Source organism: Acinonyx jubatus, chromosome E1, assembly GCF_027475565.1.
Source record: "Acinonyx jubatus isolate Ajub_Pintada_27869175 chromosome E1, VMU_Ajub_asm_v1.0, whole genome shotgun sequence".
NCBI lineage: Eukaryota > Metazoa > Chordata > Mammalia > Carnivora > Felidae > Acinonyx > Acinonyx jubatus.
In genome coordinates, this window is record NC_069397.1 from 22,094,678 (window position 1) to 22,120,770 (window position 26,093).

The following is a 26,093-nucleotide window of genomic DNA, read 5'->3' on the forward strand; positions in this document are numbered from 1 at the left end:
CACTACAAATAATGCAAAGGAAAAATCTTCACAATCCAAATTATAAATTGTCCAAAGTGAAATAAAGAAGAGTAATCAGTCATATCTTCTAAAATACTGTGTGTACCATGACAGATTTAGTACCGCTTTTAAAATACATAAGGTTCATATCCATCATAAAAAAGAGCCTACCATCTTCAATGGCATTTTTGATGGCACGAAGTCCATCCCTTAGAGCATCCTTTATTTGTGTGAGAGTATGCTTATTTGGTCCTTTAACCAACAAGGTGACAGAACGAGGGTTAACACAGGCCTCGATAAAAGTGAACTTTTCTTCACCCTAGAGGGTAATCCAAGAAGATATAACTCTAATATTTAATGTCATTATGAAGTGAAGTCCTAGTTTATAATATTAGAATCCAATCTTGCAAATTTTTCTCATCAAACATAACTAAATAGACACTAAAAGCAGTTAAGTTATATTTGAACTCTTAACAAACATTTAGAAAGATAAATTGTAAAATACATCCTGGGGATTATTCAGATATCAAAAGGTAAAGCCTGAATGAAAAGATTTAGTATGTAAAAAAAAAAAAAAAGTTTACTCTTCACTTTATAACCACTGCCCACAGATATACTCACTAATGTACACTCATGTACAAGACCAGCATGCCCCAAACAATGTATACTGAGGTCTTCAAGAGAATTCACAGCCATTCCACCACAAGCAAGAGAGAGTCTGAAATTACAGAGGTCGTCGTAGCTTTGATTATGGTAAGCATGAAAGACTTAATTTCTCAAAGGTGAAAAAATACCTAACACAGAAGACTGCATTGTCACTGTATTGTACTGTTTTTAAAATCTGGGTTTTTAAAAAATTTTTTAAGTTCATTTATTTATTTTTGAGAGAGAGAGAGAGAGAGAGCACACAGGGGAGGAGCAGAGAGAGAGGGAGAGAGAGAAAATCTCAAGCAGGCTCTGCACTCTCAGTGCAGAGCCCAATGTGGAGCTCAAACTCACGAAACCATGAGATCATGACCTGAGCTGAAACCAAGAGTCATATGCTTAACTGACTGAGCCACCCAGGCACCCCTAAAATCTGTTTTAAGAAGATGAAAACCTTTGTCCTGCAACAAAGTTCTGACGTAGGTTAACAATCTTGATTTTTGACATTTCCATTATTTATTGAAATTAAAAACAAAATTTGGAACATGTATGCTACTACTTTGCTCAACAATGTTTACATGCAAGTTAAAAGGAATATCATGGAATCATTTCAATTTAATCTGCTAAAAATTTAGGATACATAATTATCTGCAAGCTTACCTTTCCATATTTCTTCTTTTTGCCCTGCGAAGAGCTACTATGCCATGTTTTGCAAGAGCATCTAAGGAAAATGGATCAATTCCCTAAAATCAAATTAGCAAAAAGTTATAAGCACATCTTAAGCCACTAGTTCTCAAACTTTTTTTATCTCAGCACTGCTTCACATTCTTAAAAATTAAGAACCCAAAAAACTTTTGTTTATGTGGACTCTAAGTTATCATAAATTAAAATTCAAAATAATAGTAAACTCATTTTATGTTAACATAAATAACATTTTTAAGTGAAAACTTACTATACTTTCATAAACAAAAAAATATGTAGGTTAAAGTAATGGCACGGTTTCACATTTTTTATATCGTTTTAATGTCGGTCTTAACAGAAGACATATGGAGTCTCATCTGCTTCTGCCTTCAATATGGTGTGATATCTTGTTTTGGTTAAAGTATATGAAGAAAGCTTGGCCTCACACAAATACATACTGGGAAAAAGAGGAATATTTTAATAACTTTTCAGATAAATGTGGGTGTTCTTCTTTGATACTACACCAAAACTCAATAAATAATAGTTTCTTAAAGGTTAGTTTCGAGGTGAAATATGGAACTTATCAATAAACTTTTCTTCTTTAAATTTTTTTTAAAATGTTTATTTTTAAGAGAGAGAGAGGGACAGAGTGTGAGCGGGGGAGGGATAGAGAGAGAGGGAGACACAGAATCCAAAGCAGGCTGCAGGGTCTGAGCTGTCAGAACAGAGCCCAGCACGGGGCTCAAACTAACGAACCCTGAGCTCATGACCTGAGCCAAAGTCCAACACTTAACCAACTAAGCCACCCATGGGCCCCTCAACAAAATTTCCATACTCTCTCATATGAAAATCCACCTGTCTGGGGCACCTGGGTGGCTCAGTTAAGCGTCCAACTCCTGATTTTGGCTCAGGTCATGATCTCACAGTTCATGATTTCAAGCCCCGTGTAGGTCTCTGCACTGACAGTGCGGGGCCTGTTGAGATCCTCTCTCTTCCTCTCTCTCTGCCCCTCCCCTGCTCACTCATGCTCACTCACTCTCTCCCCCTCTCTCTCTCTCTCTCAAAAATAAATAAACTTTAAAATAATAATAATAATAAAATCAAATCCACTTGCCTGTCTTACACTTCGAGTGTATTATTTACCCATGCATGATTTTGTTAAATCATATGGTTTTTTTGTCATTTAGAAAACATTGAGGGTGGGGGATGGGCTAGATGGGTGATGGGTATTAAAGAGGGGACTTGTGATAAGTACTGGGTGTTGTATGTAAGTGATGAATCACTGAATTCTATTCCTGAAACTAATACTGCACTGTATGTTACCTAACTAGAATTTAAATAAAAATCTGAAAAGAAAAAAAGAAGAAAACATTGGTTCACTATGTTAAGCAGAGCTTCCAAATGCTGATACATTTCATAGTTCTACAATACCAGAAATATCACATTTGCTAATATCACCATTAACATTATCAGAAAAGTCCTTCAAGTATTGGAGAGCTGTGACATTCACAATGGCAGATACAAGTTTTCCAAAATTTTAATTTTTGCTTGAAAGCTCAAATTTATTGGCAACAAATACCGTCAACTGTTTTCCTTGAAGTGACAGAACCACTTCTTCTTTTTTGAGAAAAACCTGCCAAATACCCACATCTAAATAACCACAGTTTGTCAGTTACTTTTTTTTTAAGTAATCTGTCTGCCCAACATATGCCTTGAACTCACAACCCTGAGGTCAATAGTCACTTGTTCTACCCACTGAGCCAACCAGCTGCCCCTGTCAGTTATTCTTTAAAGTAAAAATGGCATTCCATGAAAAAAGTGGCTAGGTCAGCTTGCAACTCAATTATACAAGAGTTTTCCTTCAAGATAACCATATTCTGATGTGCAGATTTCACACTCCGTCACACAGAATTATAAAAGGATGCCTATGTAAGGATCAAAATTCAATAAAATTAATAAGTTTTACCACTTCATTAAGATATTCTCAAATGAAACTTTTTTTTTTTAACTGCAAGTGTACGGTAAAATGGGAAAAAGAATATAATGACTATTAGTACAGTTTGGTGCTACTCCTTTGATTTGTACTAATGCACCAGTAGTTTTACCTAACGTTGACTTTGCGTGATCATTGCAAATGTCAGCACAACGTAAAAGGCATTATTATTACTATTATTATCATGAAAATAATTTTGACCTCATAGACTCCCTGAAATGGTCTTATGGACTCCCGGGAATCCACAGACCACACTCTGAGAAATGGTGAAAAACATTTACACATAGTTAAAATCAAAATTTTCTTTCTCACCTTTTGATTAATGACAACAAATCCTTTACTGGACTGAGCACAGACTTTGTCTTTCAGGTCTATTATTTTTTGTACTCGATCTTCAATAAATTTTCTTTCAGCTTTTACCAGTTTCTCTTTCTCTTCAGCAGACTTATAAAAGAAACCAGAGCTCACCTCTCTAAAAGATTAATAAAAACAAGCTAGTAAAGGCAGAAGAGAGAGGAGGAAAAGGCAGAAAGCGTTTACACTAAACATCTGGCAGGGAAGCAAGAGATTAAAAAAACACTTTTAGAAAATACAATTTCAGGAGTGCCTAGGTGGCTCAGTCGGTTGAGTGTCTGACTTCAGCTCAGGTCATGATCTCACAGCTTGGGAGCTCGAGCCCTGTGTTGGTCTCTGTGCTGACAGCACAGAGCCTGCTTTGGATTCTGTGTCTCCCTCTCTCTCTGCCCCTCCCCTGCTCACACTCTGTTGTGTGTCTCTCTCTCAAATAAATAAATGTTAAAAGAAAATTTAAAAAGAAAATACAATTTCAAAATTCACAAAGAGTAACTGACACGTACGTTTTTTCATATTCTAGTGATACATTGCAAGAAAGGATAAACGCATCTTCTACTCGTTTCTTCATATCTGGATGACGGGCACCATGATCCAGAACTAATCCTCTGATCAACCTATTAAAAATATGTAATGTTTCTTCCTCTGAATATACACTCTAAAATTTGTTATAAAATAAGGATTGTATTCTTAAAATTGTAACAGAACTACTGGGGCACACATTGTTTCCTTGCACCAACTGTAAGCCTAACACATAATTAGCAAAATTAGAAAAGAAAATTTATTTTAACACAGTGTGACTGGGAAGTCACAATGAAAAGTCAACCCAGAATTATTCTCTAAATTATGTGGCTCACACATATGACACAGCTGGTCAAGTATTGAAAGGTAGGCACACAGTGAGTTTCTTAGGAACATTTGTTCAAAATAATTATATGGAACCACCAAACATTGTTAACCTAAATGTCCAATAATAAGGCATTGTTCAGCAAATAAATGACCCAACTATTTCGTGGTCGTGAAAACTATGTAATGACATGGAAAAATATTTACAGTGGTAGCTGATAAACAAACACAGAATAGCAAACTACCTATAAAGCATGATTATAACTACTCTTTCAGAAAATAAGCACCTCAGTACTGACAAGAAAAAATGAAAAGAAATTAAGAGTAGAGTTATGCTTGGGTGGTAGGAATACAGATAATTCAGGAGTGGGAGACGCTTTTTTCCTATCGTTGAAATTTTCTTTCAAGAGTAAATATTTTTATAACTTTTAAAACTTCATTTATACCCAATTAGGGAGTGGTATTTCTATTTACAAATCTTTTATAACCAATATTTGTTATACATAAACATAAAAGAAATAATTGTTAAAATAGTTAAACACAATTATAAGGAAGTTTTCAAACTTTTAATTTAACTACTAATTTTAATCTGACTACAACATTTTAATCTAATTATCCAACTACCAGCTGAAAGTGCAGAGCTTTTCTTTAGGAAGAAAACAAGCAAACTATATGTTCAACACTTGTCACTCTCCAGGTCTCTTTACTCTTCCCCCCTCTCTCATTCTCAGCAAGTGACCTTGTGCTTTGAGAAAATACACTGTCCCACCACTACCTCTACCAGTCCACCTGCACTTGACCCTGAACCTCCTGCTCCTATGAGCGAACTGTCCATGCTCTTCTCTCAGGTTAACCCCTGCATGTGTGTACTCTATTCCCTTTCTGGTCTCTGCTCCGGCATCATCCCCTCTTCCCCCATGTCAGTTCCTCCTGCCTCCAGGAGCATTCTCGTCAGGACACAGATTTGCCATGAAAATTCTCATCTTTAAAACAAAGAATGCTTCTCCTTCAAGTCCCTTCCCATCCTCCCTTCTAGCTACTGCCCGTTTCTCTGCTAACCTCCTTGGAGCTGTGTATGCTTGCACCCTCACTTCTTCCTTAACCACTTCTCTCTCTCAAGCCCACTTCAATCCAACTTTCACACCTACTCCTTTATTGAATCAGTTCCCATCCAAGTCACCAAAAACATTAAATGCCTTCCATATCTAATGGTCAATTTTCAATCCACAACAACTTGCTCTAAGTTTCAGCAGCATATGACATACTTGATTATTCTCCCCTTGAAACATTTTCCTCTCTTAGCTTCTGGGACAATACTTTCTCTTGGCTTTCCTCCTATCTCAGTGACCATCCCTTCTGGTGCTGAATCCTTCTCATCTTCTCAATTTCTTTTTTTTTTTTTAAGCTTATTTATTTTGACAGAGAGAGTGTGTGTGAGCAGGGAAGGGGCAGAGAGAGGGGGAGAGAGAGAGAATCCGAAGCAGGCTCTATGCTGTCAGCACAGAGCCTGACATGGGGTTCAAACTCACAGACCACGAGATCATGACCTGAGCCTTAATCAAGAGTTGGACACTTAAGCAACTGAGCCACCCAGGCACTCCTTGTCTTCTCAATTTCTAAACATTTGAGTTTCCAGGGACCAACTTTAAACTTCTATCTATATTCACTTCTCAGCTGATCTCACTACCTCTCATAAGCTTTAAGTCATCTATACACAGATGACTCCCAAATATTTTTCTAGATCAGACCTCTATTCTGAACTGCAGACACACCTCTCCAACTCCCTACTCACACATGGATGCCTAACAGGCATCTTAAAACATAACATTTCCCAAACTGCGCTCTTGATTTATTTCCCCAAATCTGTTCCCCCGAGTCTTTTCCATCCCAAGAAATGGCATTTCCCCTTCTTCAGATGCTCCATGCAAAGCCCCAAGAGACATCCTTGACACTATTTCTGTCACATTCTATGTCAAACCATCAACAGATCCTACTGCTCCTTCTAAGTATACCCTGATCTAAAGTGTTTTCATCCTTCACCCATATTACAACAGATTCCTGACTGGGCTCCACTTCTGCCCTTGCCCTGGGAAATGCCCTGCTTCACAGTGCATTCTGCCCACAATAACCACAGAGATACTTCTGAAATATAAATCAGAACTGCTATTGCCCTCAGCAATAGTAGACTAATTTGGACCAACCCTACTACCAAAAGCAAAATGCTGGGTTAAAAACAAAAACCTTAGGAGCACCTGGGTGGCTCAGTTGGTTAGGCGTCCAACTTTGGCTCAGGTTCGTGGGTTTGAGCTCTGCATCGGGCTCTGTGCTGACAACTCAGAGCCTGGAGTCTGCTTCAGATTCTGTGTTTCCCGCTCTCTCTGCCTCTCCCCCACTCACATTCTGTCTCTGTTTCTCAGAAATAAATAAACATTAAAAAAATTAAATGCTTAAAAACACTGGAGAGCTTTAAAACAGTAAAGAAAACATGAACTCCAAAGGATAAGAAAAGAACTGCAAGTACTCTTATCCTAAAGTCACTTGACAATTCAGATCAATCTGAACTTGGGTTTCAACAACCTCACTATGAGAGGGGGACAGAATGAAAAGCTCAGGGCTCATCGAAGGTAGAGGGTCTAATAGGAGACACTCTTCACTTTAAGTAGGAACACCAAAGGGCTACATACTCAGGGCATAAACCAGAAGGATGAACTAGAAGCAAGCAGTCCTCATATGAATCAGTAGTTAGAACTACCAACTGGATATTTGGGATGCCTGGGTGGCTCACTCAGTTAAGCGTCTGACTCTTGGTTTTGGCTCAGGTCATGATCTCATGGTTCATGAGATCAAGCCCTGTGTGGGGCTCTGTGCTGACAGCGAGGAGCCTGCTTCAGATTCTCTCTCTCCCCCTCTCTGCCCCTTGCCTGATCATACGCTTCCTCTCTCTCTCTCTCTCTCTCTCTCTCTCTCTCAATAAACAAACATTTAAAAAAACAAAACTAGGGGCGCCTGGGTGGCTCAGTCGGTTAAGTGACTGACTTCGGCTCAAGTCATGATCTCACAGTTCATGGGTTCAAGACCCGCATCGGGCTCTGTGCTGACAGAGCCTGGAGACGCTCAGAGCCTGGAGACTGCTTCTGATTCTGTGTCTTCTTCTCTCTCTGTCTCTCCCCCTGCTTGCAGTCTGCCGCTCTCAAAAATAAATATTAAAAAAAATTTTTTAAACACAACTAGATATTAAAAACAAACAAAAACAGAACCCTCAAGCTGTGGATTTAATTTAAAGTATTCCCCAGGCTCCTTGCAACAGCAAATTCAAATCCTCTGTGCAGAAATGCACCTTCATCCTAGGTGTCAAATAATTTCTACAAATACCTTTTTCAAACATGATGAATGGCACATATAGAAACAAAACACAGGGGCGCCTGGGTGGCTCAGTCAGTTAAGTGTCCAACTTTGGCTCAGGTCATGATCTCACAGTTTGTGCGTTCAAGCCCAACGCTGGGCTCTGTGCTGACCGCTCAGAGCCTGGAGCCTGCTTCAGATTCTGTGTCTCTCTCTTTCTCTGCCCCTCCCCTGCTCGTACACTTTCTCTCTCTCAAAAATAAATAAACATTTAAAAAAATTTTTTTTAATAATAAAAGGCAGGCTTGGAAAGATCTGCAGGGAATAAGACACCATAAAAAGTGCAATGGCCAATCTAAGAAAAACCAAATAAAACTTCAAGAAATAAGTAAATAAAGAGATCCACAAACACACACATATATTAAAATAAAGTATTTTCAAATGAAATATGATATTTGGATTGGCTTCAAAATAATCCAGGTTTGGGATGAGGAAGAGAAAGAGGAGTTTATAAAGGGAAATAAAAGGAAAAATAAAATGGGCCACAGATTGAAAATTGATAAACATGAGTGACAGGTATGTGAGAGTTCACTATTCTATTCTTTCTGCTTTTATATATGTTTAGAATTTTCCATAAAAGAAAGTTTAAAATTCATTAAGTCCAAAATCAACAACATGCTACATATTCTGAGTACATACTTACCCAGACCATGTCAATTGTCTGACCTCTCTTTCCTCTCCAACTTCAAATCCTACTCTTTTTTCCTCTTACTTACTGTGCTCCAGGTACACTGGGACACCCCAGCACACTGGTGCCTTTGGGCCTTTTCAACCTCCATTCCCTTGACTTAGAACTCTTCATCCAAATATACACATGGCTAACTCCCTTATTTCTTCAGACACCTCCTTAGCTCTTGAGTTTAGTTTGCAATCACAAGGATCTTCCCTGAGCACTCCAAAATCACACACATGCTCTCAGTCACTCTAGTTTCTTCCCAGCATTTATTATCACTTATGTATTTATTATCTCCCACAACTAAAAACATAATCTTCTTAGAGAAAGAAATTCTGTTTTGTATTACTCTTCATTCCTAGCACCCAAAACAATGACTGCCTCAGGGTAAGTATTCACTTAATATATGTTGAATTAACAGACTGATGTTGAGGGGCGCCTGAGTGGCTCAGTCAGTCGAGTGTCCAACGTCGGCTCAAGTCATGATCTCATGGTTCATGAGTTGGGCTCACATTGTTGTCAGTGCAGAGCCCACTTCGGATCCTCTGTTCCCCTCCCTCTCCGCTCCTCCCCCGCCTGTGCTCTCTCTCAAAAATAAACATTTTTTAAAAAATAGACTGATATTGAATTAAAGTAACTAATGATATTAATGAAAAAAAAGTATCTGAACTACACCAAATATTCTAGAATCCATGTATTGTCAAAGTTTATGTAATTTAGGGGCACCTGGCTGGCTCAGTCGCAGGAGCATACAACTTTGATCTTGGGGTTGTAAGTTCAAGCCCCATGCTAGTGTAGAGATTACTTAAAAATAAAACCTTAAAAAAAAAAGTGTATGTAATTTACTTTGTATCTGTTTCTGATTTATGCTTCATCTCCATGATTTCTATCATGAAGAGATCAATAGGATAACCCGGTCTTCTAATAGCCAAAACAGAATCCACCACAGCCTGAAAGAGAAGTGAATGAGAACAGTAAATTACTGGTCTATTAAAAGAAATCACTGGCCCAAGTAATCATCAGACTAAACAGATAAAGGGCTTCAGGCCCCAAAATATAGGGCAAGGCCACAAAGGCCACTCTGTCATGGACATTAGTAATAATCAATGCCAGTGGGTACTTTAGACCCTGAAGGAACTTCAGAGATCATCAGGCCCAAAGCCTTCATTTTACAGTTAAGTAAAGTAAACTCTGAAACTTTTAAGAATTTACAGACTTAACACAAGGTCTAAAAGCAGAGCCAGGCCTAGAATTCCGTTTTCTTTAACTGCCAAGCCACTGCTCTACTACCAACACTACTCAAACTTTTCCACCAAAAGACATATTTAATGGAAAAGAAGGAAATGTAATCTGAGGTAAAAGTTAAAATTTTCTGATTACACTAACACGAAGTGTCTTAAATTTTGTGTTTTATCATGAAAAGCTTCTACGTCATGCCATCATATACATTTGCTTTAATGTGAAAGTAATGCTTTTCCCCAAAATTGCAGCGTGAAATTGATACTCCAGAAAGACATGTGCTATTTATTCTGCCACATAGCCCCAGGGATATATAGCATGGTACAATAATATATCCTATTGCTTAGCTCAGAAAGCTTGGGTGGTTCAGTTGGTTAAATGTCCGACTTCAGCTCAGGTCATGATCACACAGTTCGTGGGTTCCAGCCCTGCATCGGGCTCTGTGCTGACAGCTCAGAGCCTGAAGCCTGCTTTGGATTCTGTATGTCCCTCTCTCTCTCTGCCCCTCCCCCATTCGTGCTCTGTCTCTCAAAACTAAATAAATGCTAAAAAAAATTTTTTTTTAAAGAAAGTAATATGAAATTACATAAATTAAGTATTACAATATAACCACCCTAAAATATAAATAAAGCAAAAAACTATACCTTAGTTTACCTGAGATAACATGATACTTGGTTTTGGAACCTAACAGGGAATAATGACAAAGACCACAGGATAATGAGAGTATCAGTGTTTCTACAACTCCAAAAGAGAATGGGCGCACTAACCAGATAACATGAAGATTCTGGATCACTTGATATAAGTACTCCAACAGGAGAAAATACTGTAGTCTTTATTTGAACTCTGCTGAGCAAGAAATTGTCTGATCTTAATCTGATTTGCAAAGTAGGTTTTCCTATTGGTAAGGGGAATTGACCAGAAACAAATCAGGTGTTCTAGTCCATTTGTCATTTATATTTCTCAGAGTAAATTAGCAAGACAGCATTCTGATTTATATATCAATGCTTTGTGATTTTGGTTATGAATTCATCATTCCTGATAAACCAATATATTCAAGTTGCAGATAATACAACGCTGAGGAACAATGATGATATCAAACTATAGCCACCTGATAAAAGCCTTCCCAAAATACCCAATCTACTCCTTAAATTACATACATTTTACCTTTAGAAGTAAACAAAACAAATACGCATTTCCCAGATGTGAAGATTATCTGTCAGATCAATCACGCTTCATTAAAGTGGTAACCTTAACAACCTATGTGTCACCTCACATAATAAATATTGACCTCTAGGTTTGAAGAGACCAGCACCTCACCCCAATGACATCCACAAGGGTTGATCCACAGGCAGCCAAGCTCCCTTCATGTTAACTTAAAAGAAAGTTTAATATAAGAGGCTCTTAAATACTGAGAACAAACTGAGGGTTGATGGGGGATGGGGGAGAGGGGAAAGTGGGTGATGGGCATTGAGGAGGGCACCTGTTGGGATGAGCACTGGGTGTTGTATGGAAACCAATTTGACAATAAATTATATTTAATATAAAAATAAAAAGAAGGTTTAAGAAGGCAGCCAGGCCCCTTTCATTAACTTTCATGTTAACTTAAAAGAAGGTTTAATATGACACTTTTGAAAAATTACACATACTGTTCTGACCAATCAAGTATAGACTATAACTAAGTGAATAAATGTTTGCCTTCTGTATTTTATTTCATGTTCAAAAGAACCACATACGATAGTTGATTCTTATAGGAAAAATAAAAATATCATCATGCATTAGTCTATATTTGTTCTGAATGCAAAAGTTTAATCACAAACCTCTGTTAACACATCAGCCAATTCAGCAGGAACTTTAGTTTGTAGAGATGTTCTAGCCACATCTAAGAGGACTTCTCTTTTCATCTCTTTGTTAATTTTAACCTTTTCCAGAACTTCAAGTGCTTTTATCTTCGCAGCTTCAAATCCTTCAGCTATTATTCTAGGGTGCAGGCCCTGTCACATCAACATAAAACTAAAAATCATAAAGTAAGTCATCCAAAGTAAAAGTAACCATCTTCTCCTGTTAATAGGTATGTTCAAAGAAAGTAATATTACCCACATCAATGGCACTCAAGACAAATGCATGTACATAACTTATGAAAGTAATTTTTCAGTGCTTCATATTTAAAACAACCTCAAACTTACAGAAAAAAATTTATGTCCAGGACAAAACACTACAAAACTCCTTTTTATTTCCAAAAATTATGACACACTGTCATGTGGTACCCTTCCGAATGGGCACAAAAGAAAAGACTCCTTTAATGCAGAGGAAAAGAACCAATGCTGATTTGGAGGAAAGTACAGACAAACACCACCTTCACCAAATGTTAACATCACAGCAATGGGACAAATAGACATCATGTGCCTCCTGATACAATGCATTAAGAACACTACCACACGTCTATGGTATTTCATGCCAGAAGTTTATTACCTGAGTCTAATTGTGATAGTCAAATCCAAATTGAGGACTTTGTACAAAATAATTGGCTGTACTCTAAAAGTAGCAATGTCATAAAACACAAAAGACAGCTCAGGATAATTCCAGTTTAAAAGAGACTAAAGGAGGGCACGTGGGTGGCTCAGTCAAGTTAAGCATCTGACTTTTTTTTAGATATATTTATTTTGGGAGAGCGCAAGAGGGGAGGGACAGAGAGGGGAGACAGAGGATCCAAAGTGGACTCTGCGCTAATAGGCTGACAGCAGCATGCCTGGTGTGAGGCTTGAACTCACAAACCACAAGATCATGACCTGAACTGAAGTCAGACACTCAACCAGCTAAGCCACCAGGAGCCCCTAAATAAATGAAGCCTGGAGCCTGCTTCAGATTCTGTGTCTCCCTCTCTCTTGGCCCCTCCCCGGCATCCGTGCTCGCTCGCTCTCTCTCTCTCTCTCTCTCAAAAACAGATAAACATTAAAAAATTTTTTTGAGAAAATGTTAAAAATTAAAAAATAAAGAAGACTATAAGGATAGGACAACTGAATGTAATGCATGAACGTAGATTTTCTTCTGCTATAAAGGACACTGTTGGGACAAATGATAAAATAGGAATAAAATCTATAGATTATACTACTGTATCAATGTATCAATGTTAATATTAATTTCCTGGTTTTGATCACTATTCTGTGATTACATAAGAGAATATCGTGGTTTTAAGAAATATACACCGAGGGCACCTGGGTGGCTCAGTCAGTTAAGTGTCCAACTCTTGATTTTGGCTTAGGTCATGATCTCACAGTTTGTGAGATCCAGACCCACATCAGGCTCTGCACAGACAGCACTGGAGCCTGCTTGGATTCTCTCTCTCCCTCTCTGTCTCTCAAAATAAATAAAATTTTAAAAACAAAATTTTTAAGAAACATACACTGAAATATTTAGATGATCATGTCTGCAACTTACACCATTCAAAAAAATATGTACATACATACATATATGCATGCACCATATATACGTTTATATCTGAGAAAGAGAGAAATGTTATTCTTTGGAATATTCCTGAAACATTTCTATAGGCTTGATATTATAACAAAATAATTTTTTTTTATTTAAAAAAATTTTTTTAAATAAATAAAAATTTTTTTTAAAAAAACTTTTTTTTATTTATTTTTGAGACAGAGAGAGACAGAGCATGAACAGGGGAGGGTCACAGAGAGAGGGAGACACAGAATCTGAAACAGGCTCCAGGCTCTGAGCGGTCAGCACAGAGCCCGACACGGGGCTCGAACCGTGAGATCATGACCTGAGCCGAAGTCGGACGCTCAACCGACCGAGCCACCTAGGCACCCCAACAAAATAATTTTTTTAATTGTCTTTTCTGGAAAAATATATAAACTTATTGAAAGCTGGAACTGGGTCTAATTTATTCCCTTCCTCCATTCCTCTACATCAGTCCTACAATAATTTTTTAAAGTTAACATTTCTTAAGGATTTGTGCCAGGTTCTAATCTAAAAGGCTTATTTCATTCAATCCTCTCAACACTACGAAGTGGGTATTATTTCTGTTTCACAGATGAGGAAATTGAGGTTTATAATAATGTAACTTGCTTTAGATCACCAGGATATTAAGTGGTAGAGCCAGGATTTAAACCTACAAAGCCTGACTCCAGACCCTGGATGTTATTAAACATTTTCAAAACACTTCCTCAGTCTCGGATCTCACAATTTCTCACCCGGACTATGATCCTCTAGTCTTGACTCCCTTAAAGCTGTCCCTCGAATATTTAAAATGCCAATCTGACCAGATCAGTCATTAATATGTTAACACGAACATTCTTCGTGGTTAGTATACCACATGCCCTCTGTAATCCAGCTTCCACCTACTTCTCCTGCCTTTCATTGCCGTCCCACAGCACTTTAAAGTCTGGCCAACACCAAAATGCTTGCAGCTTTACACACATACCATGCTGCTTCTCTTCTCTGTTAATTTTGCCTCTGTTAATTTTGTTCCTTCTGCCTGGAATGTCTTTCTCCTTGCTCCTCACTCTTTCCACTGGTTCACTGCCTCTCATTCTAAAGATTTAACCCAGGTCTTACTTCCTCCAAAGAGTGCTTCCTAATTCGGGCAAGTTTAGGCTATCACTCCTTCCTCAGTGTTTCTATCACATCTGGTACTTAGGTTTATCACTATACTGCCACAGTTTCACAATTATGTCAATGCCTGTCAGCATCTCCCCCTTCCCAAACTTTTTTTTCCCTAACCAAACCCTAATCTTGTTTAGGTATCTCTTTCTCAGGTCTTCAGAGGAAGCTACCCTCTCTAGCTAACTCAAGGGGTGGATCCTGATTGGATTAAGTCAATTCCCCTAAAACCTGTTATTGATTTGGGATGGACACAGATCAAAGTTGGCCCAATTATATTATAAAGGAAGGAGTTAAACTCCATAATTGGGCAAATAGTTTTATCCTCCCTCTCCTGCTGAGTGTTATTAAAGGAAGCAAGTAGTCCTACTTTTCTCTGACAGTCTTATAATCAGGATAGAAATAAGCTTTATCATGAAACAGCACTATAAATGGAAGAGCTAAGACACAGAAAGGACCAGGGTACTTGATGACTAATAGACATTTTCAATCAACCAAACTTGGATGTTCTGTAATGGGAGATAACTTACTGTTTAAGTGACTTTCAGTCAAGTTTCTACTGCTTACAGCCAAAGGCATCCTAAATGAGGTACGTTGCAGGTACTGAATTGTTAGACAATTCCCAATACTAAATGAAATGCAAAGAAGTACTAATCTTAGTACTTGGACCAGGTAATGCTTTGCTGAAATGGTTCTTGAAAGAAAGGAAAAAACCCAAATACTTAATTAGATTAGACAGATAAATAATGCCAAGAAAAGGATACAGATTGAACAAAGGCAGTGACATAGAAATGTGTGTAGTGATTTCAGAGGCTAGTGAGTAGACTGGAGGAGTCTGGCTAGAGTAGATGGTTTATAAGGAAAATAAAATAGAAAGGTAGGTAAATTCACAGTGTGAAAACCTTCAATTATTTTTCCCCAGTTATTTTTTAAAAGGTGCATAATTTGGTTTAGACTTCATCAGTGATGTTTTCTTTTTTAGGTCATTATTCATGGGTATATGGCTAATTTTTTACCTTCTTATATACCTTAAATATTTCATTTTTTAAAAAGGGATATCATTCCAATGAAAGGAATTATTTTGGCAAAAAAAAAAAAAGAGTTCATTATTACTTCCATTTACAATTGTACTAAAACCGGGGTGCCTGGGTGGCTTAGTCTGTTGAGCGTCCGGCTTCAGGTCAAGTCATGATTTCACGGCTCGTGAGTTCAAGCCCCACGTCAGGCTCCGTGCTGACAGCTCAGAGCCTGGAGACTGCTTCGGATTCTGTGTCTCCCTCTCTCTCTCTGCCCCAACCCACTCTCATTCTGTCTCTGTCTCTCTCAAAAATAAATAAACATTAAAAAAAGAAAATTTACAATTGTACTAAAGTATCTTGATAAAAATTGGCACAAAAACACTCAGATCAATGGAACAGAATGGAGAACCCAGAAATGGACCCACAAACGTATGACCAACTAATCTTTGACAAATAGAAAATAATATCCAGTGGAATAAAGACAGTCTCTTCAGCAAGTGATGCTGGGAAAACTGGACAGTGACATGCAGAAGAATGAACCTGGACCACTTTCTTACACCATACACAAAAATAAACTCAAAATGGATGGAAGACCTAAATATAAGACAGAAAGCCATCCAAATCCTGGAAGAGAAAGCAGGCAAAAACCTCTTTGATCTTGGCCTCAGCAACTTCTTACTCAACACGTCTCCAGAGGCAAGGGAAACAAAAGCAAAAATGAACTATTGGGACCTCATCAAGATAAAAAAAAAACCTTCTGCACAGGGTAGGAAACAATCAGCAAAACTAAAAGGCAACAGACAGAATGGGAGAAGATATCTGCAAACGACAAATCAGATAAAGGGTTAGTATCCAAAATCTATAGAGAACTTATCAAAGTCAACACTCAGAAAACAAATAATCCAGTGATGAAATGGGCAAAAGACATGAATAGACACTTCTCCAAAGAAGACATCCAGATGGCCAACCGACACATGAAAAAATGCTCAACATCACTCATCATCAGGGAAATACGAATCGAAACCACAATGAGACATCACCTCACACCAGTCAGAATGGCTAACATTAACAACTCAGGCAACAACAGATGTTGGCGAGGATGCGGAGAGAGACGATCTCTTGGGCACTGCTGGTGGAAATGCAAACTTGGACAGCCACTCTGGAAAACAGTATGGAGGTTCCTCAAAAAATTAAAAATAGAACTACCCTACAACCCAGCAACTGCACTACTAGGTATTTATCCAAGGGATACAGGCATGCTGTTTTGAAGGGGCACATGCACCCCAATGTGTATAGCGGCACTATCAACAATAGCCAAAGTAGGGAAAGAGTCCAACTGTCCATCGATGGATGAATGGATAAAGAAGATGTGGTATATATATACAATGGAGTATTACTCGGCAATCAAAAAGAATGAAATCTTGCCATTTGCAACTACGTGGATGGAACTAGAGGGTATTATGCTAAGCGAAATTAGTCAGAGAAAGACAAATATCATATGACTTCACTTATATGAGGACTTTAAGACACAGAACAGATGAACACAAGAGAAGGGAAGCAAAAATAATATAAAAACAGGGAGGGGGACAAAACATAAGAGACTTCAATACGGAGAACAAAGAGGGTTGCTAGAGGGGGTGTGGGAGGGGGGGATGGGCTAAATGGGTAAGAGGTATTAAGGAATCTACTCCTGAAATCACTGTTGCACTATATGCTAACTAATTTGGGGGTAAATTAAAAAAATAAAATTAAATTTAAAAATAAACATTAAAAAAAATTTTTTTAAGTATCTTGATAAAAATTAACTTTTGCCCTCTAAAATTAAACCATTGTATGAGTGAAAACAACAATTTCCACCTGGGTGGCTCAGTCAGCTAAGCATCCAACTTCAGCTCAGGTCGTGATCTCACAGTTCGTGGGTTCGAGTCTGGCGACAAAGCCTCTGTTTATCCCCCCTTTTCTGCCCCTCCCCCCGATTCAAAAATAAACAAACATTTAAAACAGTCAAGTACTACATGAATGTGAATTCTGTAATATGCTAATACCTCAGATATGTAAAGATCAGCTTGTTTTAGTAACTCTCCAATAATTAGAACGTTGGAAGTAGTACCATCTCCTGTAATGTCATCCTGGGCTGTTGCTACTTTTGCTATCAAGGAAGCTGTTGGGTGTTGAATTTGCTGGAAAAAGCAAGCAACAGATTAAAAGAACAAGATTGGAAAAAAAAAAAACAGTCCAATGCAAACAAGATAACCTAAGGGCCACCAGTAAAATTAAGAAATGAAATAAGCCTCACTCTACACGTTCACAAATTCTGTAGTATCAATACTTAATAAATGTCAATACCCAAAATTTTTAAATTGAGAACTAATGAGGTTTGAACATTTTAGAAGAGTCTTTGCTTTAGAATGCAATGACATTTCCAAAATAACATTAAATCCTTCAATCTCTAAGATGAATATATTTACTAAAATTGCAAAGGATTTTTTATATTTTCATGATTACAAAGAACATAACACAGTGCCTTTAAAAGATGGAACTAACTTGGAAGTATCTCTAAGCTATTACTTGGACTGTATGAAGATTTGAAAACAACCAAAAATATCTTTTATTAAGGTTTAACCCAGCAAGTATAACTCATGACTGCAGTATGAGCAAGCTGACAGCCTTGGTTTAAGGATATACAATTTGTGGGGCACCTGGGTGGCTTGATCGGTTGGGCGTCTGACTTCGGCTAAGGTCATGATCTCACATCTCATGGGTTCGAGCCCTGCGTCGGGCTCTGGGCTGACAGCTGGGAGCCTGGAGCCTGCTTCAGATTCTATGTCTCCCTCTCTCTCTGCCCCTCCCCAACTCGTGCTCTGTCTCTCTCTCTCTCTCAAAAATAAACATTAAAAAAAATTTTTTTAAGGATATACAATTTGTACTATGTTTTAGGCTTATTAAGGTTTCTTAGAGTCAGTAGCATCAGCTCACCATCTCATGGAGCAGTACGTTGCCATCTTTGGTGAGTTTGATGTCACCTGCACCAGAAATAAGCCTGTTCAGAAAACAGTGATGTTATTAAACCTCAGATGGCAAGGGTCAAGCAAGATATTCTCAGTTCTTCCCAGTCTACGATCCTTGATATCAGGAACTGGGCTTCAAAACATCTATGTGCCATAGGGAGATTCCATGGTAACCACCACCATGTACAGCCTACAAAATCACTTCTCCCCATGAGGACTGCTATAGCAATTTCATTCCAAATGGAGCATTTACAAGTTTAAGGGTAACAGAAATTGATGAGTTATGAATGGCAGTTTGGTCCAAGAAGAGTATTTGTAAGTCTACAAACCACAAATTTGTAAATTTGCTGTAGGTTTTGTGTGCGTGCGTGTGTGTGTGTGTGTGTGTGTGTGTGTGTGAGAAATGTTACCATTCATTCACTCAACTTACTTTCTTCCCTCATCCCTCACATTTATTAGATCATCAAGTTCTGTCAATTGTACAACCTAAGTATTTCATGAATCTACTCCCTCCTCTCCATGTTCAACTGTCAACATCTCTAGCCTGGACTACTTAAGCAGCATCCTAATATCTCTGAATTTGAATCTACCCTCCACACTACATTTATCTTTCTAAAAGGCAATGTGACTCAGTCAGTTCTCTGATCAAAAATCCTTCAATGAGGGGCGCCTGGGTGGCGCAGTCGGTTAAGCGTCCGACTTGAGCCAGGTCACGATCTCGCGGTCCGGGAGTTCGAGCCCCGCGTCAGGCTCTGGGCTGATGGCTCAGAGCCTGGAGCCTGTTTCTGATTCTGTGTCTCCCTCTCTCTCTGCCCCTCCCCCGTTCATGCTCTGTCTCTCTCTCTGTCCCAAAAATAAATTTAAAAAAACGTTGAAAAATCTTTCAATGATTCTTACAAACATGGGGAAAAAAATCTTTCAATGAATTTTATGTTCTCCATCACCTTCAAGGTAAAATCCAGACTATTTGGCAATGACCTAGTTCACCCTTCCCAAACTGGTTTATGTCCATTTTTCCTGGCATCTACCAAATGAGATCTGGTGGGAAAATACTATGGTTCCTTTAATACGTCATGCTTGTTTTCACTTCTGTTGGATTTACATCACTGGACTTTCTCATTCCTTAACTTACCAGGAGGCCTTTACTCCCTTCTCCAACTGGTGAACTCTAACTTAATTTTCAAGACTCTGATCAAAAATCTGTTTTCGGGAGGTTTTTCCTTCTCCCTACCACCATCAGTAATTAGTCCCTTTCCTCAGTATATTTGCGATATATATGATCAATAACATATATGATACCTTCACCATCTGTGTTCCCAGCATCCAATTAGTACACAAGCATTCTTTTACCGTTAATATTAATTTTGCTCATTCCTCTTAGAATGCATCTTTCCCCCTTACACATTTTTTGCTCTTTTTTCCTCACTCTTCCAAAGAAACTTGTGATACTAAGTAAATGCATGCTGATGGCGCGAAGCGTTCAAGTTAAGTTGCCTAAGGACGCACGCTGGAAGGGGAACTTGGATTTGCAACCGCAAGGCCTGTGTGCCCTTAACGCTACAACACACTGCCAAACACAAACCAACCTAAGGGCATATAGTCTCAAAGAGCAGGGGAGTTAAACCGCTTATGTTTCTAAAGAGACACCAGATGAAACGACTTTCCAACTGCACAAGAGCGTTAACGTGGGCGGGGGGGTAGGGGGTGGGGAGTGGGTGTCACAGCTTCATTGGGGGCCCTTTCCTCGGGCTCCTCCCGCCCCAGGCCAGGGATGACCTCAGGGCAAGAATGAGAACGAGGACAACCAGGCCCACAGGTGCGTCCCGTCGCTCCAGGCCCTTCATGGAACGTCGGCCTTAGAGCGCGCAGCGACACCCAACAAGCCGCCGGCTCCCTAACCGCCGCCTCACATTTTCATGGTGCCCTTGGGCCCCAAGTTGGTACGTAGCACATCTTGCAGCCCTCGGACGGCGCATATGTTGACGGCCAAGGCCGACCGGGCCCGCGCCACCTCTGCCTTGGAGTTCACAGCCGTGATCGCAGCCATAGAACCGTTGAGCGTGCGACCCGGCCGGCAAAGACAGCCTTAGCGCAGATCCTGAGGGAAATCCCGGCGCCACCGCCCGCGCTCGCGAACCCTCAGCCAATCCTCGCCAGCACAGGAAGTGACGTTACCAGGCCTCGCCCGCACGGAAGCCAGAATCACCTTGGGTCAGGGCGCCAAGATGGCGTCCTCCGCCTCCGCTCGCACTCCGGCGGGGAAGCGAGTGGTGAATCAGGACGAACTGCGGCGCTTGATGAAGGAGAAGCAGCGTCTGAGCACCAACCGGAAACGGATAGAATCTCCATTTGCGAAGTACAACCGTTTGGGGCAGCTGAGCTGTGCCCTGTGCAACACCCCGGTGAAGAGCGAGCTCCTGTGGCAGACTCACGTCCTGGGAAAGCAGCACCGGGAGAAAGTGGCCGAGCTGAAAGGCGCGAAGGAAGCCACCCAGGGTCCGTCCGCCAGCTCAGTGCCTCAGTCAGCCAAGAGGAAGGCGTCGGAGGCGGACGGTCAAGATGCCAAAAGACCCAAGGCCTCCCCGCTTCCCCAGGTACAGCCCTCCACATCCGCTTTGTCCACCAACTTTGACAAAGCAGGGAAGGAGTCCACTAGAGCGACCCTCATTAAGGTTTCAGGACTCGGTTTACTCCCTGATTATGAAGATGAGGAAGAAGAGGAGGAGGAGGAGGAGGGAGGAGAAGGGAAAAGGGGAGACGCCGGCAAGCAGCCGCCCGATGCACAGGGCAAGGAACACTCGCTTTCCTCCTCGAGGGAGGCAACAAGTAGTATGCTGCCAAGCGGCTTCTCGGATACAAATCCTCCCAAGGCCCCTTTAATTCCTCATTCAGGGTCCATTGAGAAAGCAGAAATACATGAAAAAGTAGTGGAAAGGAGAGAAAACACAGCGGAAGCATTACCGGAAGGCTTTTTTGATGACCCTGAAATAGACGCTAGGGTTCGAAAGGTTGATGCCCCAAAGGATCAGATGGACAAAGAGTGGGACGAATTTCAAAAGGCCATGAGACAGGTCAATACCATTTCCGAAGCCATAGTTGCTGAAGAGGATGAGGAGGGACGGTTGGACCGGCAAATTGGGGAGATCGATGAGCAGATAGAATGTTACCGTCGGGTGGAAAAGCTTCGGAATCGCCAGGATGAAATTAAAAATAAGCTTAAAGAGGTTCTGACTATAAAAGAACTGCAGAAAAAGGAAGAGGAGAATGTTGACAGCGATGATGAGGGAGAACTACAAGATTTGTTGTCTCAGGATTGGAGGGTAAAAGGGGCTTTATTATAGGGTTTCAAAGACCCAAGATTTCTACACCCTCTACAGTGGTACCAAAAGTGCTGTCTCTGGATATGATCTTGGTTACTTCATGCCTAACTGGGTTGTTAAGATACAATGAACCTGTGAAGATAGCACTTTGGAAAGTTGGTGTAAAATATTTTTGAGGTAAAGTTGTTTTTGAAATTTTTCCAGTATTACATACTATATTGTCAACTTTTTACACATTTACTCAAGTGTATAATTTTGAGTTAAGTCTGTAAGCTGTAAATGTTGTACATAGTTAAATATATATTTACTTAAGTAATTCTGTTTTGAAATTTATAAATTAATAGAAGTTGGGCTAGCAGAGAAGGCTTTAGGTGAAAATCAAGTGTAGTATTTGGGATGTATTTGGTTTTTTTCTTTTCTGATCCCCTAAATCAACTCAAGGGTGGAGGATGTTTTTTATTTTAAGAACACTACTCAAACACATAAATCAGGGCAAATCAGTTCTCTGAATTTTCTGTTTCAAAAATGTGCCAGGAGAACATGGTGAAAACATGCCAAACATGACCAGCCTCCTTAACCCAAAAGTTTCTCTTGTTTAAACCAATGATTCTTGGGTGTAGGTGCACAGGAAGATGACCCGCCAAGCTTTCGAAAAGGTGCATATGAATCGCCTTGGAGCTTTTAAAAAATTCATGTGCCTGAGGCCTACTGTTAGAGACTTAATAAACCTGGAGTGGGGCCCAGGCATTTGAATTAGTTTTGAAAGTTTCCCAGGTTATTCTAATATACACCAAAGTTGGAGAACCATCTGGCCCTAAATCCAGAACACATATTTTTTCAGCCTGTTTTTTAAGTACTGCTTTTTATTTTTTCTAAAGATGTTCTTTTTCTTAAGTAATCTCTACACCCACCATGGGGCTTGAACCCACAACCCTGAGATCAAGCATTGCATGCTCCACCAACTGAGCCACCCAGGCACCCCAAGAAATACTACCTTTTATTTATATCTCATCTAGTCTTAAATGTTATTGCATCTTGTAGAAAATTAGGGTTTAGGGGCACCTGGGTGGCTGCATCTGACTTTGGCTCCGATCATGATTTCGCGTTTTGTGAGTTCAAGCCCAGCATCAAGCTCTCTGCTGTCAGCACAGAGCCCACTCCAGATGCTCTCCAGATGCTCTGTCCTCTCTCTGCACCCCACCCCCCACTGGTTCTCGTTTTCTCTCTCTCTCTCTCTCTCTCTCTCTCTCTCTCTCTCTCTCAAAAAAAAAAAAAGAAAAGAAAATTATTGTTCACAGTTTCTATCTATTGCAGGAAGAGAAGTTGTTTTCTCAAGGAGTTAACAATTGGCTTGTGCCAGTCAGATTGTTTAAATCACTACTTTTCCCATTGCAGACAGACCTGTTCAAATAGGAAAAAGGATTTAGCAGTGTTCCAGAGGTAGAAATGGATACAGCTTACTCAAATGAAAGTCAGCAATAATAATAATAGCTAAGATATATAGTTATTACAGTATAAACCAGGCATGGTTCTAAGTGCTTTACATAAAGTCAGTCTAGTTGCTCTAAAGCCCAGGTTTTATGGAGGATAGTACCAAAAGATAAGGAATGAAAAAGCCTGGCTTGAATGAATGCTAGATGAAGGAATCTTCCTTTGGGCAACGTAGGAAGAGTGGAAGTTTTTGAGCAGAGAATTATATTTGCAAAAAAATACTATGGAAGATGATTTTGTTGCAATATATAAAATGGAACGAGGGGCACCTGGGTGGCTCAGTCAGTTAAGCTGCTCTTGATTTCGGCTCAGGTCACAATCTCACAGCTCGTATGAGTTTGAGCCCCACGTGGGGCTCGGTGCTAATGGTGTGGAGCCTGCTTAGGATTTCCTTCCCTCCCTCTCCCCCTCCCTCTCTGTCTCCCTCCAGCCCCCTCCCACCCCCCCCCCCCCCCCCCCCCCCCGCTCACACGCTCACACTGTGCTCTCTAAAAAAAAGAAAAAATAGACTTTAAAATGGAACAAATGTGGATAGGGGAGAAAAGCTGGGAGACTACTTGGAAACTGAATTTTAAAAGCAAGGTGAGCAAGACTCGGATTAGTTACGAGAGAAAAGGAATAAAATTGAAAAACTTCACAGGAAGGGCTAACATTTTAGTAACTGGATATAGAAGAAAAACAGGGATAAAGATGGAATTCAAGGATTTGGGGGTTTTTTTAGCGTGGGTGACTAAAGGCAATCTAACACTTACTGAACATGTTAACTATTTTGCTGTCTTTGCCAGAAAGTGTTTTCTTGAGCTGTCAGCTGGTAATAGCAACTTCGATTTGATAACAGGGCATGCCTGCCTTAAATGAATAAAACCACAGGTACTCACAGTTTTCTATCATCCATCACTTTATTATTTTAGAATGAGGAAATACTAAGGTGGGCTTGAGTAGAAGGTCCTGTTCTATGTTGGCTTAAGAGGCTAGGCTGATGATTTAGTAGAGCACTGTCCATTTAAAAATACGGTGTAGTGGGGCGCCTGGGTGGCTCAGTCGGTTGAGTGCCTGACCAGCTCAGGTCATGATCTCACGGTTTGTGGGTTCCAGCCCCACCTTGGGCTCTGTGCTGACAGCTCAGAGCCTGGAGCCTGTTTCAGATTCTGTGTCTCCCTCTCTCTCTCTGCCCCTCCCCTGCTCGCAGCCTGTCTCTCTCTGTTCTCAAAAATGAATAAATGTATAAAAAAAAATTTGTTTTAATACGATATAGGGGTGGTTGGGTGGCTCAGTTGGTTAAGCATCCGACTCGGTTTCGGCTCAGGTCACGATCTCACGGTTTTGTGAGTTCACGCCCCACATCGGGATATTCTCTTTCTCTCTCTCTCTGTGTCTCTCCCTCCCTCCCTCTCCCCCCCCCCCACTCGCATTGTCTCTCTCTCGAAATTAAATAAATAAATAGAACTTTTAAAAAATAAAAAGATGTAAGCCACATATATATTTTACATTACTTAGGAGCCACATTAAAGTAAAAAATGTGAAATTAGTTTCAATGTGTTTTGTTTTATACACTATACCCAAAACATTCACTTTTCAATATATAGTCAATATTTAAATACCATGAATGAAATAGTTTACAATTGGGGTTCTACATTTCTGAAACCTGACACATCTCAGTTTGGACTGGCTCCATTTCAAGTGTGAGCCATATGTGATGGATGGCTACAATAAAGGACAGTACATACTTAAAGGTGTGCAGGTAGAAAAATAAAACATGCACAGGAGGTAGCAAGCAGACCAGTATAGAGCAGAATGTTCATTTCAGACAACAGTGGAAGCTATGATTGGAAAGCTAGATTATGAACTGTTGTGGAAGGTCTTTAATGCCATGCTCTAAGGAGTTGGAACTTAGTTCTAAGTTAACAATTGAGTATCTTTGAGGTTATTGAGGCCTTAACTGTAACACAGTTAAAGAGTGCTAGGTATAGGGGCGCCTGGGTAGCTCAGTCAGTTAAGCGTCTGACATTGGCTCAGGTCATGATCTCACAGCTTGTGGGTTCCAGCCCCGAGTCAGGCTCTGCGCTGACAGCTCAGAACCTGGAGCCTGCTTCAGATTCTGTCTTCCTCTCTCTCTGCCCCTCCCCTGCTTGTGCTCACTCGCGTGCTCTCTCTTTCTCCCTCTCTCTCTCTCTCAAACCTAATAAAATATTTTTTTAATTAAAAAAAAAAGTGCTAGGTATGTGTTACTACACATGTAAATAGCATTGGGTGTTCAAGAGGGACAGAAGCTCTCAAAATCTCCCAATGCTCTGCATCCCAGAGAATGAGTGGTGGGGCCCTGAACAAAATCAAGGGAATCCTTGTTGGGTCTGAGATCAATGTAAATAGCTATAGGGGTTAGTGGATCCTTTCAGATCCTCCACACGTTGGAGAGCTCCTTTATGCCTCTCTGAACTGGGTCAAAGAGGTTCTAGCATTAGACTGTAAATCCACTGAAGTTCCCAAATTGTAAGACTTAGTCCCACAGATTTCTTCCAGTCGCTGTTCTCTTTTTTAGAGAACCTCCTAATTTAGCCAACAGTATATCAGAGTTACTGTAAACGCTACAGAGGTAATCCTCTTCACCAATTCACTTGCCAATTTACTGTAGTTCCCCTGGGTTGAGGGGGAAAAAAGCTGATTTAATTAGCTTTCAAGTGTAAATTTGCCCAGTGCCTTACAACTTTCCAAATGCTTTCACATTTGTATTTCACATAATGATGAAAGTAATGACTACACACAAGGAAACAAGAGGCTGTGGAATGAGAATTCCAGAAAAAAAATAATTTA

General features: G+C 40.0%; 2 protein-coding genes across 10 annotated transcripts in view; one reads left to right on the plus strand and one right to left on the minus strand.

Moving 5' to 3' along the window:
* Positions 1-26,093, minus strand: part of CCT6B (chaperonin containing TCP1 subunit 6B) — a 54,368-nt gene that overhangs the window by 20,021 nt on the left and 8,254 nt on the right. For 3 of the 9 annotated variants that reach the window (XM_053211805.1, XM_053211801.1, XM_053211804.1), the window contains exons 1-10: positions 20,382-20,633; positions 18,440-18,503; positions 17,509-17,643; positions 11,648-11,821; positions 9,438-9,541; positions 4,177-4,287; positions 3,632-3,791; positions 1,306-1,388; positions 622-742; positions 172-319 (exon numbers count right to left, since the gene is read on the minus strand). In XM_053211805.1, coding sequence (XP_053067780.1) covers positions 172-319; positions 622-742; positions 1,306-1,388; positions 3,632-3,791; positions 4,177-4,287; positions 9,438-9,541; positions 11,648-11,821; positions 17,509-17,643; positions 18,440-18,503; positions 20,382-20,518 — 1,237 coding nt within the window. In that variant the 5' untranslated portion in view covers positions 20,519-20,633. Of the gene's footprint in view, positions 1-171; positions 320-621; positions 743-1,305; positions 1,389-3,631; positions 3,792-4,176; positions 4,288-9,437; positions 9,542-11,647; positions 11,822-17,508; positions 17,644-18,439; positions 18,504-20,381; positions 20,636-26,093 lie in introns of those variants that run through there. The other 6 variants (XM_053211802.1, XM_027034379.2, XM_015069368.3 and 3 more) reach the window with 6 other exon arrangements.
* Positions 20,663-23,040, plus strand: ZNF830 (zinc finger protein 830). Its single transcript, XM_015069367.3, has one exon. It carries the CDS (start codon positions 20,697-20,699, stop codon positions 21,810-21,812), a length of 1,116 nt encoding a protein of 371 aa, XP_014924853.1. The 5' UTR covers positions 20,663-20,696; the 3' UTR covers positions 21,813-23,040.